Source organism: Apostichopus japonicus, chromosome 9, assembly GCF_037975245.1.
Source record: "Apostichopus japonicus isolate 1M-3 chromosome 9, ASM3797524v1, whole genome shotgun sequence".
In the NCBI taxonomy this organism is placed as follows: domain Eukaryota; kingdom Metazoa; phylum Echinodermata; class Holothuroidea; order Aspidochirotida; family Stichopodidae; genus Apostichopus; species Apostichopus japonicus.
Window position 1 is genome coordinate 11,269,510 of NC_092569.1, and position 18,334 is coordinate 11,287,843.

The 18,334-nt window shown below is 35.9% G+C and overlaps 1 protein-coding gene across 5 annotated transcripts in view; it reads right to left on the reverse strand.

Annotated features, from left to right (window-relative positions):
• Positions 1–18,334, reverse strand: part of LOC139973666 (uncharacterized) — a 76,681-nt gene that overhangs the window by 40,491 nt on the left and 17,856 nt on the right. For all 5 annotated transcript variants that reach the window (XR_011795282.1, XM_071980489.1, XM_071980490.1 and 2 more), the window contains 3 exons: positions 16,066–16,182; positions 3,458–3,691; positions 1,719–1,964 (listed from right to left, as the gene is read on the reverse strand). Coding sequence is in view for 4 of the 5 variants with exons in the window: in XM_071980489.1 (XP_071836590.1) it covers positions 1,719–1,964; positions 3,458–3,691; positions 16,066–16,182 (597 nt within the window). In the remaining variant the exon portion in view is untranslated. The remainder of the gene's footprint in view (positions 1–1,718; positions 1,965–3,457; positions 3,692–16,065; positions 16,183–18,334) is intronic.

The window sequence follows — 18,334 nt, forward strand, 5'->3', positions numbered from 1 at the left end:
GCCCGGGGCAAGCAAATTAAGAACATTTTGAAACAAATTTCACCGTTCTAATTGCATGAATGGCATGCTATGGAACATGCTTGACTGGAAGTATTCTGCACAAATTGTATGCAGGTCATATCATCAAGTTCTTAAGCGCAATGAGGGTATGGCAGAGCACATAGCATAGCAATGAAACAGAAATGTCTAATTGTAGATAATCATAATATGTAATGTTTTCAGCAGTTGGTTTCAATGTTAATGGAGGATAAAACCAGATTGAAAGATCTGTCTGGGCTTACAGTAATCATCCCATTCTACAAACATGATTCTTTCTGTAATTGGCAAAATACTTATTGTTCCAATACAGCAGGATCACCAGCAATTTATATCGCCATATTTGAAAGCAGCAAGCGCACTACAGCTTCCTTATGACAACCAGCTAGTTGGGAAAAGTTTTCTATGCTGTACTTTCATGTCCTGCTTCAAAGCATTGGTATTTTCAGTATGAGCAGTATGAATATCATGTTTCTATCAGATATAGATTAATAACTGTTCAAACTGTCATAACGAGTGCTTTGAAGCATGGCATGGGAGGACAGTTTTGAGAGGTAATAGCATTAGAAAATTACCCCAACTGGCTGTGACAACATAAACCATCTCTAGTGTGGAATCTACTTCATTGACCCACACAACCTTACAGAAGAAGGAGTAGGGAAGCTGGGAAGTGAAACATGAAACTCAAAGTGTTAACATTAAGCCTTTATACCAATTTTGCAGTGTTAATGTTAGATAATATTATAGCTGATGTAGTGGTGAGAGCATAGAACTAGATGCAGCTCATTATGAACCATTCTGCCTCTTGATTGATAAATTATAAGTTTTGCACAATTTCCACAGACATTCATATTATGTGGGGAGAGCACATACTGTACACTGCAACCTATCATGATCTAATTTCAATACAATATAAGGAGGAAACATATTACTTGGCAGCTGTGCAATAACACTAATGTGCTGCATTTGTACAATACCCATGAAGCCAGTAGCTTTGTGTGTTGGTTGCCGTGAAGTTGGCATAACCTATACTATAATGCTCATTTGACTTTCAAAGGCTGAATGATGTCAAATTGCAACATCACCAGATTTGAATCCAATACAGCTGACCACTGAATAAAGAACTGCACAAATAACATTGTTTCTAAATTCCTTTCTTCTACGTCTGAAGAGGGTAGAAGTTAGTTTTGTGAAGAAAACTGCAGGGTGTACATGTTCTAATAAATGGTACTTAACAATGACACATCAGACTTTAACTCTCCTTTAAATACAGTACATTTGTGATATAGCTGGGGGTTCTACTATAGCCGCCCATAACATCAATATAAGCCTTTAGGCCACAATTCATAATCCAGGTATATACTGGACATAAAGATTGACCAACCTGAGCAAGCCTATTCATACCTAAATCCATTTATAACACCTATTGATAACATAGTGACAATACACAACTTTAAATAAACAGACAAAGGAATCAAAAGTTATCTTTCGTCTCGAAGAAAACTTGCAGGATGCTGAAATGTGTCTTTCCATCAAGTGCTTTCTAGATTTATAGTTCAGGTTTATTTTTCTTTATGAATCTTGTAGAGTGGAAACCATCCATCCCATTCTATGTGCATGTTTAAGTTAGTTTTGTACTGCTATGTCCTACTCTTCAAGTTCAGTTGTCCTTTAGTACTCACCAATCATGACAGTAATAAAAAACTGACACTGCTGTGTATTTCCTGCACCATCAGTAGCAGTGTAAATGACTGTAGTTTGCCCTAGAGAGAAAGTATCTCCAGGCTGATGAGATGACATAAGAGTTACAACTCCAGGATTAACAGATGTTGTGGGTGTTGCCCAAGCCACACTTGTATATGATGTCTCAGGTGCAATACTTACTGAAATGTCACCAGGACAGTTGGATATCACTGGAAGCTGAGTGTCTGTGTAGAAAATATACTCAATGTTAATCTTGTATAAGTTAGTCAGCAATAAGATAGCTATAAGCCAGCAATAAGATAGTCAGCAATCCACATTCAGACATACTTTCTAGTTCAAAAGTATTATATGGGAAGATCAAACTAAATTTGAAGATATGAAGTTTTTTCTATGCAATTTAATAACTGGTCATTCAAAATAACCCTTTTATAGTCAAACCTATGAATTCAGAGAAAATTATAACATCATCTGACCATAGGCAGAAGAACCTTAACTTACAGTCCAGTCAAATATGTGATTATTAAGTTTGATCTTGTCATATGCACCTGCATCAACAAGCAATCTGTAACAATATCTTAATGAGATGTAAAGGTAACTCTGTCCACACCAGACACATCATGTGTGGGAAACATATATGGTCATAGATATCTTGACAAATATAATAACATTTCACAGCTCCAATTAACAGGGAGTACTTTAAAACAATGACAGTTATTTCAACAACTGAATGATGTACATAAGAAATATCAATACATACGAGAAGTTATTAAATTACAACTTAGTAACTAGTGTAAAAAAATGGATGCAGATTATTTAGATTAAACAAGCTTTTAAGTTAGACCATATAGACCATTAAGAACTAATTTCCTTATACATTATATTACCACTTCTCAAAGTGATCGAGTAGCTTTGGTACTCCCAGAAACCGTGATGTCATCAAGGTTTTGGCACAGCTTATCTGGACATTTATATACATTATATTAAGCCTTGATTATTCAAATGTGAAGTGACTGTTGTATACTTAATGATGATCAGTGCACACCACTGATAGGAACCAAGATGTGAATTTATTATACAAGCTGTGTCTTTGATTGCCACACAAACAGAGAATCTATGGATACACTCTGGTAGCACATCATCAACATTTACAAACAGCTGTTGTTTACAAACAAAGCAACATGCTACCTCAACCAATACTCACAGACTTTTCTAATTTCTATTTGTTTACAAATACTAACCTTAACAGTTACAAATATCTCTTCATGGGAACTATAGCTATGTTTACATATCCACAGGACTACAAGTATTATCTGTTATTTCGATCTATGTAGACCACAAATTTTGAAATGTGTTGATTTCAAGATTAAACACAATTAATATGCTACAAATATCAGTCAGGTGTGGTTTAAATTTAGATGTAGTCATTCACAGACATTTCTAAGAACTGAAGGAGTTACTTCTCACAACCCACAGAAAGTACAGCTTACTTCATCCTTAGGAAGCTCAACAATCCATACAGAAAAAAAATTGTAAGCATTTAAGGAAACTGTTCATCAAAACACTTAAGTCTCTAAATTTTAATAAAAATACATGAAAATAGACAGCAGGAGATTGTTTTCCTATCATTATCATGTTAACACATTTTGACTTTAAATTTAGATCATACTGTATGTGATCTATAATAGGCAATGTATCTTATTTTAAATATGATATTTACCATCATTGTCTATTATGGTGACAGTAGCAGTCCCTTGCCCAGGAACAATGTGTACTGATTGGGGTAACTGAATTGAAAGTATAACCAGATGCAATATTTCAGTAGGTTCAAAGGTCATGTCAGATACAATGGATATATCCACAGGTGCACAAACCTGTCCAATGGGTATTGCAACAGGAGTGGTAACGCCAAAAAAGTCTGAAGATGTAATAGCAGAGACTTGAGAGGTGACCACTGTAAAGAAAATATGAGAAAAATTAGCCTGACATCTATTAATAATATTCTTGTTTTAAAATTTGATCATAGATAATAGTCCACACATACAGTCAAATATTTCGTAACATATCTTCACTTATGAATTTCAAAGCTTTACTTATATCCTTTCAATAGTATAAACAAACATTTTTTCAAACTAAACTTCCTAAGAAATGCTATCCTTTTCCCGGAACCTAGTAGTTCATACAGTCCTCTAGGGTTTGGTCAATGTACATAACAACAACCTCCAGTAAAAATCATGTTTGCAAATGGAGCATGCATGATAGTATTTTATGGTTTTATATAACATTTACAGTTGCACATTAATTACCAGCAAGGTCAGGGAATACCACCCAGTAAATACCATCTAGTTTCAATTGTATTCGCTTATTCACACTTGACAGGTAGATATACAATAAACATAACATATAACGATGTTTATTTTAAATGATGTGTGAAAGAAAGCCTTCTATAAAACCTAAGAAATGTTTTAATAACGTACAGTAGAACACCCCAAACCAAAAAGAAAGGAAAGAAAAATTTACATTTACCTATTTACAATTTTGATCACAATTACACAATGTTGTATAGTTAATCAGGTGTTAATTAGATACATCATATGAATACCAATTTTGAGCTCACTGTTATAAGAGATATAATATTAATAATGTTTAATGCATTGTTTAGTTGTTATTCTTTTAAATAGTGAAGCAGACTTTGACATTCTAATATTATTGTGTTTTTTATTCCAAGTCTTAATGGCACAATCTCTTACTGTAAGCTAGACATTCCAATGTTGAGCTGGACAATAGTAAATGTTATCAGCATGTCTTGTATCGAATGTTATTAGTAAAAACAAAATCTTCGAATGCAGGGGTAGGTTGTAGTTTAAAGATATGTTAACAAAGTATGCAGTATTTATTTAATTAGATCTTAAAGTTCTAAAAGATTTAATTAAAAAATAAAACACTAGTGTGATCACAAGATACCAAATTGGCAATATGACGAATAGCTCAATATTGTAATATAAACAACTGGTTCAAATTGGATTTTTTATTATCGCCCCAGATTATAGCACAGCATGAAAGTTGAGGGACATGTAAGTCAAAGTTTGATACAATGTTCTTAGAACACCCTGTGGTAAAAAAAAAATGTTTGGCTTAAAAATGACAACATTTCGGGATACTATTTTAGAGAGTTTGTGATATGATCAAACCAGTTTAGTTTGAATCGATATACAAACCTAAAAGTGTTTACACTATCAACCCTGGCAATGCAACTACCGCCCAATATAATTTATGCTAACCACATGTGTATAAAGGAATATATAATGTGACTAATCAATATTTAGTGAAAGCTTGTTTGCAGTATTGAAGATGACAAGCCATAGTTTTTCTCAAAAGACTTTCAGCTGGTTGTTGCAGGTTTGCTTGGAAGAATGAAAACTGTCAGTATTTATGAGGAAGCTTGAAGTACTGAAATTGAAATTATATTGCGCTGTCAAATTCATACAAGCAGCTTGCATCCTGCACAGAGCCTGCTAGAAATTGATATGGATCTGTTAAAATAAATGGAAATAAATAAAAAACAAGAGTCCAAACAGGCACTATGGCTCCTTGCTTGTGTTGAATGTCATCACCCAATATCATATTATACCCACATGTACCAAAGCTAAATTAACCAATAATTGTATTCCAAGTTTGAATATAATCTGACTTAAGGTTGTGGAATTAAAGGAATTTTTTAGTGGCAGTCTATTTGGGTTTATGAAAAAACTCCATAAAATTTTGTTATATTGACACAGTTCTAGTTCGGGGATTTTTCATCCTATGATGCAGGAAAAGTGAATTTTTGAACCTTGTGCCAACTTAATCTAAAATATTTTGAACAGTGGAGAACGATGAGTGACTGTGACATCATCGCGGCACTTCATTTCGGGGGCTGCAGGAAGCTATCATTAGCAAGCTTCACTGTAGCAAGGAAAGTTGAAATATGGTAGCTATTTAGATGGTAATTTCTCGGTAAAAGTTGCAAGTCAGCAATCTTTAGGAGAGTTAAAACAGTCCGAAATTCCCTAACTGGTTTTTTTCATAATATGCTGTTCAGATAATTTTTTTTGAGAGATTTTGTGAATCACAGCGTATGCGAAGTCTGTAAGCATTCCTGTGTATTGTATCAAGGCCAAGCTTAGAGAGGGATATTTTGTATTCACAGCTGTATGTGAAGTCTGTACACATTCCTGTGAGCGTATCAAGGCCAGGCTTATAGAGTGAGATCTGATAGATTCTAACCAATGTTCGCACAGACGTCACGATTCAAGGTATTAAGTCAGTGTTGGATTAAATTTTCTGGCAGGACGTGTCAACATTTCAAGCACTCTATCACAGAAACTAAAATTCATGACAGGGCAAGGCTTAAGGCGATACAAAGACAAACCAGAATGCAAAATCCATTGAGGTTTTGATGACTTCAATGCACTAGACTTCTGCTTGTTAGTATTACCAGAACTAGCTGTACAGCTAGGCCTACTGTAATGTCCTAAACATTTCAAAGTAAAACGTCTGTAAAAACACCTAGCAGCAACAACAGCAAGCTTGTCTCAAAACTCCATAAATTGTTCTAAACTTTGAGAATTATGACTGATAGCCAGTATGAAAATGCCCTAAGAAATAATTAAGGAGATGTTTTGCCATCTTAAGTGTATTGGTATTCTGACTGGTATTTCTTCACATTGTTGTGTTAACCAACCCTATTCTACCCAACCGTTGATGGCCTACAGTAGACAACATAAAATTGCTCACAGGCCGAGCCAGGTTTGTTCAAGTTGTCCCATCATCATAAACGTGACAAAAGTCGGATGATACTTTTAAAGCCTAGCTATGCTGAAACTGGTGGAAGAGACTACACAAATTGAGATCAACAGCCCATCCAGACAAAGCCATTTTACACAATTATTTCGCTTTGAGATTGGTCATAGTAAACAATCTAACTAGACGAACTGTTTAGTTTCATAAACGCTGCCTGGTCACAACAAAACTATATCCAATCTGAAATGAAAACGAGGGAAAACATCCAATGGAAGCGCTGAACTACAAATAGTATGCCTTTTTCACGCAAAGTAAGGCTTCTGAGCGGCACGGCACGTTGAAGCCAATGCAAATATGTTCGAGCTTTCAGTTTTGAATTTTAGATTCTACGGATGCCCATAAGCTCATTTCCAATTGCCAATAGCCTCCTATTCGTATGAGGCGTAACGCACATGTTATCTGATAGGCTGGTCTGTGGGAGATACAGTAGTTTTCAAAACAAGGTTTCCACAATTTGGCATCTGGTGAGTCCAACTGACCTTTAACCTCAATAAAATGTACCAACTACATACTAAATTTGAGATTCTTCCAACCTTCCCTTCTTGAGTTATCGTGTTTACAAGGTTTTCACAATTTGACCTCTATGGACCACAAATGGACTTGGACTTCAACCAAAAACAATATGGATCTTGAATTGAATGTGGTACTACTTCAGATGAAATACGAGATTGATCCAAGCTTTCTTTCTTGAGATATCGTGTTTACAAGGTTTACACAAGGTGACCCCAAATGACCTTTGATCTCCACAAAAAACTGTAGGCTTTTGCTTCTTAATGTGGTCCTAATCTACTTACGTAATATGAGATTGGTCCATGCTTACCTCCTTGGTAATATATCGTGTTTACAAGGTTTTCACTATTTGGCCCCTGGTGACTCCAAATGAGCTTTGACCTCCCCACAAAACAATAGAGTTCTTCTACTCAATGTACTATAGTACTCAAATACACCAAATATTAGATTGGTCCAAGCTTCCCTTCTTAAGATATCCTGTTTACAAGTGAGGCGTCATACACATTCTCCGTCTGCATGAATGCATAGGTTATCACTATCATCGAAACCAAAAATTGATATGAACGGAAGGACTGGATCCCATTTTTCATTAAAAAATTCCTTTACTGCAATTTGAAAATTGTGGTCTCTCCCAAAAAAATTAGGTCCAATAAATGTTGTACATAAATGGTCCCAAAAATGTTTGGCCCAGACAACGCTCAAAAATATATTCTCCCCCGCAAAACTTTGAATCACAAAATATGTTTGCCCAAATGGTCCCAACAATATTGGGCCCCACTAATTTGGGCTCAAAGGATGTGTCCCAAAATGCCTTTGAGGGTGGGAATAAAAGTTGGGTCCACCTGGCCCAAAAAAAGGCCTGAAATATTTGGGGCCTAGATGGCCTACATATACCAGCTATTAACCAGCAACTGTATACCAAGTTTAGCTACGATCCGAAGGTTGCAGAGTTACAGCAATGTAAGGAAATCTGGACCCAAATGGTCCCAAACATATTGGGCCCCCGCAAATTTGAGCCAAAAATATGTGTCCCAAAATGCATTTGAAGTGGAAACTTTGGGAGCAATGCTGCAGTGGCTCAACCATCATCTGTGGAAGAACATTAATTCAGAGGAGGCTGCCATATGTCTAGTACAGTGTTATAAACTATAACTATAACTAAACTATGCATACAGCTCCATGGCCAATGTGGTAAAGCACCGGTAGCTGAACAACACAAGGGAATCAGGTTACACTGACTAGTAAATTCTGCCCTGGAAGTAGTTCTAGCAAATTACTCATGGTCAGCAAGCTTAGACCACTTCCCAGCTAAGACTGATATGAACTGGCATCAAACATCAATTGAGGCTAAGGATGCTTTTACACTAGATCCGGATCAGATCTCGACATCAAGATCTGATCCTGATGTTAAAATCACAGCTGTAGAGTAAACTCAGGTCAGATCCAGATCTGATCCTCCTATTTTGATGCTGGCAGAGACCAGGATCTGATCTGGACGTCAAGATTAATTTTGCAATGTAAACACTCTCGCATCAACAGTGACCGGAGGTATCCAGTGACCTCATTACATCACATGCATTCTCGCATGAAACTCCAGTCCTGTATCATGCATGTGCTAAATCCCGCGTATATTGTGTGCGTGTGTGCCATACATAGCTTAGTATTGTCACCCTAAGGCTATACACCATGACACCAAAGTTTTGGAGTATATGTATTACACGAACTGCGGATGCGCATGACACATTTCCAATCCGATTTTTTACCAACATCCGGTGAATATTGAATTCATAACTCAAGTGCAAATGCCTCCGGATCAATACATAAGTTTACTCTATATGTACCACCTCTTTATCAACAACTGTAGGCTATACTATGTTTGGCTACAATCGGACTTACGGTTGCAGAGTTATTGCAATGTAAAGAAAATGTCAGCCTAAATTGTCCCAAAACAAGGGCGTACAAATTTTGGCCCAGAGAATGTGTCCCAAAATCCATTTGAGGTAAAAATAAAATGTGGGCATACCCAGCCAAACAATTGGCCAGGAGTTTTTTCCGGCCAAGATAGTCCCAACCAAATTAGACCTTAATGTGCCAGCTATTTAACAACAACTGTATACTATGTTTGGTTACAATCCGACTTGAAGTTGTGGAGTTATTGCAATGTAACTTGAGTTTACATTTGACCCCATTATCTCACTATAATACACCTACGTAGCAATATGACAAATATCCATCACTCCATTACTGTGGATCCAAGCAAGTGTCACAGATGCATACACCCACACGAATGCCAACCGGACTGCATAGGTTAATTTGCTTCCAGCAAGGAACCAAAAACATTTCTTTTAGCACGATTTGTAGACCTGTGTTCACAGTAAAAAAGTAAAATTTAAAGTTACAACAAATGGACACTTTGGTCAGGGACGCTAAGTCATGAAACTGCTAGAGAACCACAACTGCAAACCTCCTTTATTTGAAAATGCATTACAAACTCACAAATTATGAAAAAATGTCGAAAACGTCATTGTTATTTAACTAACATATATGCTTTCAGTTAATCCTAACAGTGATTGTTTGTATACAGCAACAAGTTGCGTGATTTTTCATACAGTGCTAAAGAACATTCCTATTATGCAGGTAAGAATTAGTTACCAATGCTTTTCCGATTTGATTGGCTAATTAATAGTCCCTTATGAATTGCCAGCAAGCATTCTTTGTTCTTTTTTCTATGTATCTTGCGGAGTTAAGTGATGTTATTCGGCACCATGGTGTTCATTTCCATCATTATGCGGATGATACTCAATTACTTCTTGCTTTCGATAAGGATGATGTGCCAAATGCCTTTTGTAAAATGGAAACCTGTATAAGTGCTGTAAACAATTGGCTTGCAACTAATAAGTTGAAACTTAACTGTGATAAAACAGAGTTATTGTTTTTCTGAAGTTACATTTAATCTTCCACCACTTTAACCCTTAATACTGTTGATCTTTTACGCATTGAAAATCTATGGTTGAAAAAGTATATATCACACATGTAACCCCCCTGTGTGTCTAGTGAGAATCTGATGTTTTGCAAACAATCACAGTATCAAAGGACATCACATGTTTCAGAACTCTGCACATTTTGCACATTGTGCAAAGAATAACCAAGTGCAAGTAGAACTAGAATGCAAAATGCATTGAGGTTTCGAGACTTTACAGCACTAGCCTTCTGCTTGTTAACCAAAAATAGCTGTTACAATATAAATGGCCCGAACCACTATTTTGATGTACAATTTCACTATGGCATGATAAACCCAGTTCCGTCTACTGTACGTGGCATAAACACCAGCCTCCACCAAAAGCAATAGGGGTCTTGTACTCAATGTGATGCATCCACACAATAAGTATGAGAGGTATCCACGAATCCCATCGTTATATATCATGTACGAGGATTTTTCCGAGTTTGACCTCTGGTGACCTCAAACGAAAATCCATATATACTTTGTATGATAAGTATCCATGATTTCTACCATGATAAATCATGTTTTAATGGTTGTCAGGCCTGGAAACATATTTTAAAAGTACTCACTATTTGGAGACCATGACTTAAAATCTACTCGCCAAATCCCTGTTCCAGTCTCTATAGTACAGATCAACAACATCAATACTTTTTATGAACAAAGGTTAGGCACTAAGGCAGATACATGGTGCTACATAATTGCACATTGGAAAAGTATGTTTCTGTGCAGTATAATATTTAAACTTTTTTCTACCAAAAGTAAGTGATGAACAAAGTAAAACATGTTGCAGAATCATAAATAAACAGCTAGGCCCACTGTAGTGTGTCAAACAATTAAAAATAAAACATCTGAAAAAATACCTAAGAAGACAGTTTGGCTTCTGTTACAAAGAGCTCCTCAAGTACTAGTTAAAAACTATACAGTAGCTAGGTGTGCACTAGTCCTAAGACTATACAGTACCTCACTGCTACTTTGAACCGCTACTCGATTATTGCGACTTCATACATTTTCCCAATATTTATCTTGTCTTTTAGCTGCAGATTAGTTCGCAAAAATTTATAGACATTACTCCATTAAACTGTACCTAAATCAAAGCTATCTTTTACGCATTTTTACGCATTCTGTTACCAAATCATCTATTCTCCCGAGCCACCTTTCAGATCACTCTATTATTGATTTAGAAATTAGCATTAATTATGTTAAGAGGTCCGGGATACTGGAAATTTATTTGTTCATTGCTTGCTGATCATTACAACATTAAGTTAATCGAGAACACTATTTATTGCAACCCTACGGCATCAGTCATTTTCTATTTATAGAGGAGTATGTGAGACAGGGTTGACCTTTAAGTCCTTATATCTTTATTATCTGCACTGAAATTTTAGCTATTAATATTAATTTAAATCCACTTATTAGTGGTATTTCAATTCTTAATGACGAGATTAGGATTATTCAGTATGCAGATGATACTGCAATTTTTTTTTGAGGTTCCCACACTTCTCTGAGTGAAATTGTTCATATTTTTAGGGATTTTGAATTAGCATCTGGCCTTAAAGTAAACTATGATAAGATCAATATTTATGCACTTGGCCCTTTGATTACTAGGAAGCCTCATTTTATAGCTAGTTATGATCTTTATTGGACAAGTGGCACAATCACTTGTGGTTAGTAATGACAGAGATAGTCTGTTTCGGCTGATTATTCTCCCCAAACTTTCTCGCCTCACAAAAATATTCTTAATATGTGGTCATGTCGAGACCTCACCCCTATTGGTAAAATTGTCCTAGTTAAGTCATTTGCAATCTCTCAGTTTGTGTATCTTTACAGAATCTTCCGAACCTGCCTGAATATTTCATTGAGTTGATTGAGTCGATTATTTATAAGTTTATATGGTCAGGAAAACCGGATAAAATTAGCGTACTACTTCTCTCCAGTGGTGGGTTAAAGGCAATCCATCTTAACAGCTACATTGATGGTTTAAAATGTACTTGGTCTAGGTGATATTATGACAAAAGTGCAGCATTATGGAAATTATACTTCAACTTTTATCTGAGGAATTTTGGCAAACATCGTTTATTTGCTTGTAATTATTCGTATGAAGACAACCTTTTCGCAACATTTTCTAGTTCTTTTTTTTTTTGATGTTTAGGTTTTCGGAGTCGCTATTTATTGATCCCAATTCCGTTATACGTTTATTATCTGCTACGTGTGAATGTTTATTATATATTTTGAAATTTGTATTAATCTAATATACTTTGTTTATCGACCACTTTAATTGTCACAATTATGGTCGCCATTTAAAAAATACTGTAGCTATTGTTTATTTACGAAAATGGGAAAAACAAAATTATACATTGAATTCAAAGTTTGAACATATGATGGTGGAAAAAAAAAAAAAAATTACGAATGCCTTTAAACTTACTTACTTTGTAAGCTTAAACTGTTCCTTGTAAGAAATTGTTATATTAGATTTTAAATGATGCTTGGGTGTTTGTGAATGCTCCCTGAAATTTGTGAACAATCTCTGCACATGAAAACTTCCCGTACATAATGCAGGTGCAACTAGCGACCCATTTTACAGTTAATTCGCATTGAGATTGGTCACTGATAAAAATCTAACTGGGCAACAGTTCAGTTTTGTAAACGGCGCCAGGTCATTCCCTCAACGTAACTACCATCCAAACCTGAAGTTCTTATTTGGCACTGAATCTCGACAATTGAAAATACGACGGAAAACTTCAAAAATGGAAGCATAGATTAATACAGTTCTGTGATTCACAACAGTATCGTTCTGCTGAAGCAGCACACATTTGCAATGCAACAATGTTTACGTTAGCAGCATGAGTAATTCAATGTAACTTTCATTGTTGGTTCGCTAATATAATATCTACGAATGCTCATTAGCTATTTTTCAATTGCCAACAACCTCTCCTACTCTTATGAATAGTCTGTCGGTGGGAGACACAGGAGATAATAAAAAACAGGTTTCCACAATTTGGCCTCTGGTGACTGCAAATGACCTTTGAACTCCACAAAAAAAAATAGGCTTCTTGTACTGAACGTTTCACAGCTACATTCTAAATATGAGATTGGTCCAAGCTTCTCTTATTGAGATATCGTGTCTACAAGGTTTTCACTTTTTGACCCAAAGTGACCTAACTAAACTTTGACCTCTAAAACAAAAAAATAGTCTTTTTGTACTTAATGTGGTTCTACTCACAAAATATGAGATAGGTCCAAGCTTTCCTTCTTGAGAGATAGTGTTTACAAAGTTTTTGCAATTTGACCCCTGGTGTCCCACATGACCTTTGACCTCCTTAAAAAAAGCCTTTTCTACTCAATGTGGTACAACTACTCAACAAATAAGAGATTGGTCCAAGCTTCCCTTCATAAGATATCGTGTTTACAAGCAAGTCCTCACACACACTAGCAGACCCACACACCCTCTCCGCCAGCATGACTGCATAGTTTACGATTTTCATCGAAATAAAGAAGCAGACTACTGTAGTAGGGGTGCTTGTGCTATACTTGCTGAAGTATTCAGAGTTTTGTGAGCCTAGTCATGTCTGTCAGGCTTGTTGCTATGGTATGTGTAAGAAAGAATATAGCTGATTTTACTGTTATCAGTGCTAATCAGCTAACAACATGTATTACCAATGGTTTGCAAGTTAAATATGATGTTGATGTTTACAACAGCAGTTTGATCAAATAGTTCATTATTGTTAATCATTGCACTACGTTATAAACAAACAATATACTAAGTTGAAAAGAGAGGAGCAGAGCCTATTTGTTTATGTAACATCTGGATGCCAGTTGGGAATAATGGATGCCTGCTTATTTTCACCTATGCCCATGACCTTCATTACCATGGTAGCCAGTGGCCATATATTCTGATAATTTGATAAATGGTACCCACTTGATAACACCTGTGATGATTGCAAGTAAATCCATTGTTTCAACTTAGCATTTTAGCGAAACAGTCTTTCTTTGCTCTGTTTTATCTTTGACAAGCAGATCTTTCGTTCTCAATGTCTGTGAGACACAACTTCCCATCTGGTTCCTTCCTCCACAGTTTGAGAATATGGGCCAAACAATTTAGGAAGAGTGTTTGACACAAATTTGGACTGGGATTATTGATTTGAACTTTAAACCTGTGACTTTTGACAGATGTGATTATAGTATTTACATAATTTGAAAGTATCTTCATTATACCTGTGTAGGCTGCATGTCAAGTCAATTTTCCATTGGAGGAAGCTAAAAGGTGTAGTGATTCCTTGCTACATATATGAAAATGTTTAACGATACAAAATATTGTTACTAGCAAGATTACTTGCACTCATGTTGATCTACCATCAAGTACGAAATTCATCCTAGCTTCAACCTTGAGTTATCAAGGTTTTAAGACCTTGACCTCTGTTGACATCAAACAATCTGTGACCTTCACCAAAAAATCAACAATAGGGATCTTGCATGTACTTATTGTGGATCCATGTACTTAAAAGCTTCCAGTTATAAGTTTACAAGCTTCAATTTCAAACTTGACATTATGTTGCTTGTATGAACTAAGGTTGACACACATATTTCATAAGCAAATCAACACCACCACATGGGTTCATAAGACCTCTGGCAAGGAATAAAACCAGAAAACCAACAGGCTTAGTGACTCTTTACCAACTATTATATGAACACTTTTAATGTAATCACATTTAATCACAATCAGTTTTGACCTCACAGGAACATTGACCTCTACAGATAACAACAGAGTTCTGCTACTCACTAAGTGATTTACATCCAAGATTAAATCCAAGCTCTAATTTTGAATTTATGCATATCTACCTTTCTGCTTTTGATCTCTGGTGACCTCAAGTAACATTTGATCTCCATAAAAAAAATATGTGAACTAATGAATACTGATCCACTTGCTTAGTATGAATTTCATCTAAGCTTGCTTTTATAGGCTTCATGTTCAGTAGGGCATAACATGTTAACCTCTGTTGACCATTGACCTCTTCATAAAACATCAGGGTTCTTGTGCTCACCGAATCTTATCAAAGTTTGCTTTAAAGTGATTGATTTGAAATGTTTTTCAGACTTTGACTGTTGTTGGTCAAATGACCATTAACCTACATGGAAAACGATACATTTCTTATAATAATTAAAGTTGTACCAACATATTAATTATGAAATGATCCACCACACACGTTTTGAGTTATATTGTTAAAGTTTGTATCTTGCACCTACAATATTACATTTTTGGTACAAACTTGAGCGAGGTGGCTTTAACTTGCAACTATTTTATGCAAAACTTGAACTTTCTTGTACAATTGGAAAATTCAATTTCCCCTAATGTACATAGCAGGTCCTATATAAGTTATGAGCATTTAAAATCAGCAAAAAGTTCTTACTTGTTTTTTTTAGTTATGTCATGTTGCCTTATCTTCTAAAAAGTTTGAAAAGACTTTACTTAAATGTACAATGATATGCAAAGATGATTTCAATAAAGATCCAAGAAAACAAGTTATATTGTTGACAAGGATTTCAGATATTGGCCTCTGTGTGACATATGTTGACCTACTGTATGTGGAGAAAAATAGGGTTCTTTTATTCACTGAGGTGGATCCACGTACAATATGAAGTAATCATCCATGCTTTGCTTTTGGAGATGTGTTTACAAGGTCTTCAGACATTGACCTCTGTTGTTCTCAAATGACCGTTGTCCTCCAGACAAATCAATGTTTTTCTTGCATTAACCTATTTTGGATCCACCTATCAATTAACTATGAAGTTGAATCACCATATACTTTTTTAGTTATAGTGTCAACAAGGTTGTTAGACTTTAGTTTCTGGTGACCTTTACCTCTATGGAAAACAGAAGAGTTCTTATACTCACATTGATGGATCCACCAAAAATAAGATCGTCCATGTTTTACTTTTGAAGTTAATGAGATAACAATGTTTTAAGATCCAAATCTAACCTGTAACAGATGCTGGCAGGTTGGATTGTTGTCTGCAAAGATGTATCCGGACATTACTATTACCAGTATTGGCTTCTGTAACTGACACCTCTAATGGACTGAGATAAACTGCAATAGCTGCAAGATGAGAGAATACACCAACATGTCTATTTACAACATAAGAAAGTGATAATCATTATGGCACTGATATATCTCAAGCAAAATAAAATGAATTTACAACTTAACTTTTGAGTTATAGTGTTTATAAAGCGATATTGCAACCATGAAATAGCTTCATATGTAACACCTCTGTATATAGATATCCAAAAGGCTTTGATTTAAAAGTAAAAAGTTGTTCTACAAACAAGGCATCACACATATATATTTCCTTACCTGTATACACACATAGGCACCCCTGCATATAATTGCAAAGTTATGATTTACATTGAAACCAAAAACCCAGGTAAACAAGAGCCCAAGGGCACTGTGGTTCCTTGCGTAGGGGTATACAGTATGACAATACACATAATAATATCATAGCAAGATTGGGTTCAAATAGTCCAAGTAATTGTGGTCCTACATGTACCCATAAAGTAACCAACACTTTAGCCAACACTTTTGTGATCACAAATTGTGATCGGAGTTTTGATCGGAAGGCACTTTTGAGATCTGAATATGGAGTCGAAAATGTAAGAACTATAAGGTCACCTACAAGCGGATCAACACATATGATGACACTGGTGACCTCAGATCACATGACCGTTAAGTTTGAAAATGTTCCACCACCCAATTCACAACTTGTCCCAAAATATCAATCGTGTCAGACCTTGGCACTGGGAGTTAATTGCATTAAATGTCTAAACATTAACTTTGAACTTGCATAACTTCACACAAAAAGGTCACCCGGGGTCAACCTATTGACATTTTTTATCGGTGAGACCTAAATAGAGCACCAAAACTATAAAAATTCAAACACTTTTTCTTTGCCCATTTTTCCCCTCAAAATACTGTTTTTTTAACATTAATTGACCTTTGGTGACCTCGGATCACATGACCGTTAAATTTGAAAATATTCCCCTATACCATTCGCAACTTGTCCCAGAATATCACCTGTGTCACACCTTGGCACTGGGAGTTATTGCACTAAATGTCTGAAAATTAACTTTGACCTTGTATAACTGAACCCACAAAGGTCACCTTGGGTCAACTCATTGAAATTTTTGAACAGTGAGAAGAGAATATAGCATCAAACTATAAATATTCAAACATTTTTTCTTTGCCCATTTTCTCCCGCCAAAATACGTTTTTTAACATTCACTGACCTTTGGTGACCTCGGATCACATGACCCTTAAGTTTTAAAATATGCCCCTATACCATTTGCCACTTGTCCAAAAATATCAACCATGTCACACCTTGGAACTGGGAGTTATTGCATTAAATGTCTGAAAATTAACTTTGACCTTGTATAACTTCGCACACGAAGGTCACACGGGGGGGGGGGGGGGGTCAACCCAATGACATTTATGATCAGAAGGAATTTTTAACATCTGAAAATAGCATCGAAACTGTAAAAATCCCCAAAACACGTAAAGGTCACCAGAGGTCAAATTGAGGTCAAAGGTCACCCATATGCGGGTCGGCAATTGGAATACATTGAAGCAACTGCCAACCCTAACGGACAATTTGTTCTCAAGTTATCGCAAAAATACTCGTTTTCTTATCATTAATTGACCTTTGGTGACCTTGGATCACATGACCATTCGTTTGAAAATGTTCCCCTATTCCATTTGCAACTTGTCCCAAAATATCAACCGTGTCACACCTTGGCACTGGGAGTTATTGCACTAAATGTCTGAAAATTAACTTTGACCTTGTATAACTGAGTCCACAAAGGTCACCTTGGGTCAACTCATTGAAATTTTTGATCGGTGAGACGTGAATATAGCATCAAACTATAAATATTCAAACATTTTTTCATTGCCCATTTTCTCCCGCCAAAATACTATTTTTTTAACATTCATTGACCTTTGGTGACCTTGGATCACATGACCCTTAAGTTTTTAAATATATGCTCCTATACCATTTGCCACTTGTCCAAAAATATCAACCATGTCACACCTTGGAACTGGGAGTTATTGCATTAAATGTCTGAAAATTAACTTTGACCTTGTATAACTTCGCACACGAAGGTCACACGGGGAGGGGGGTGGGGTGGTCAACCCATTGACATTTTTGATCGGGAAGTACCTTTGATATCCAAATCTAGCATCAAAACCAAACACTTTCTTT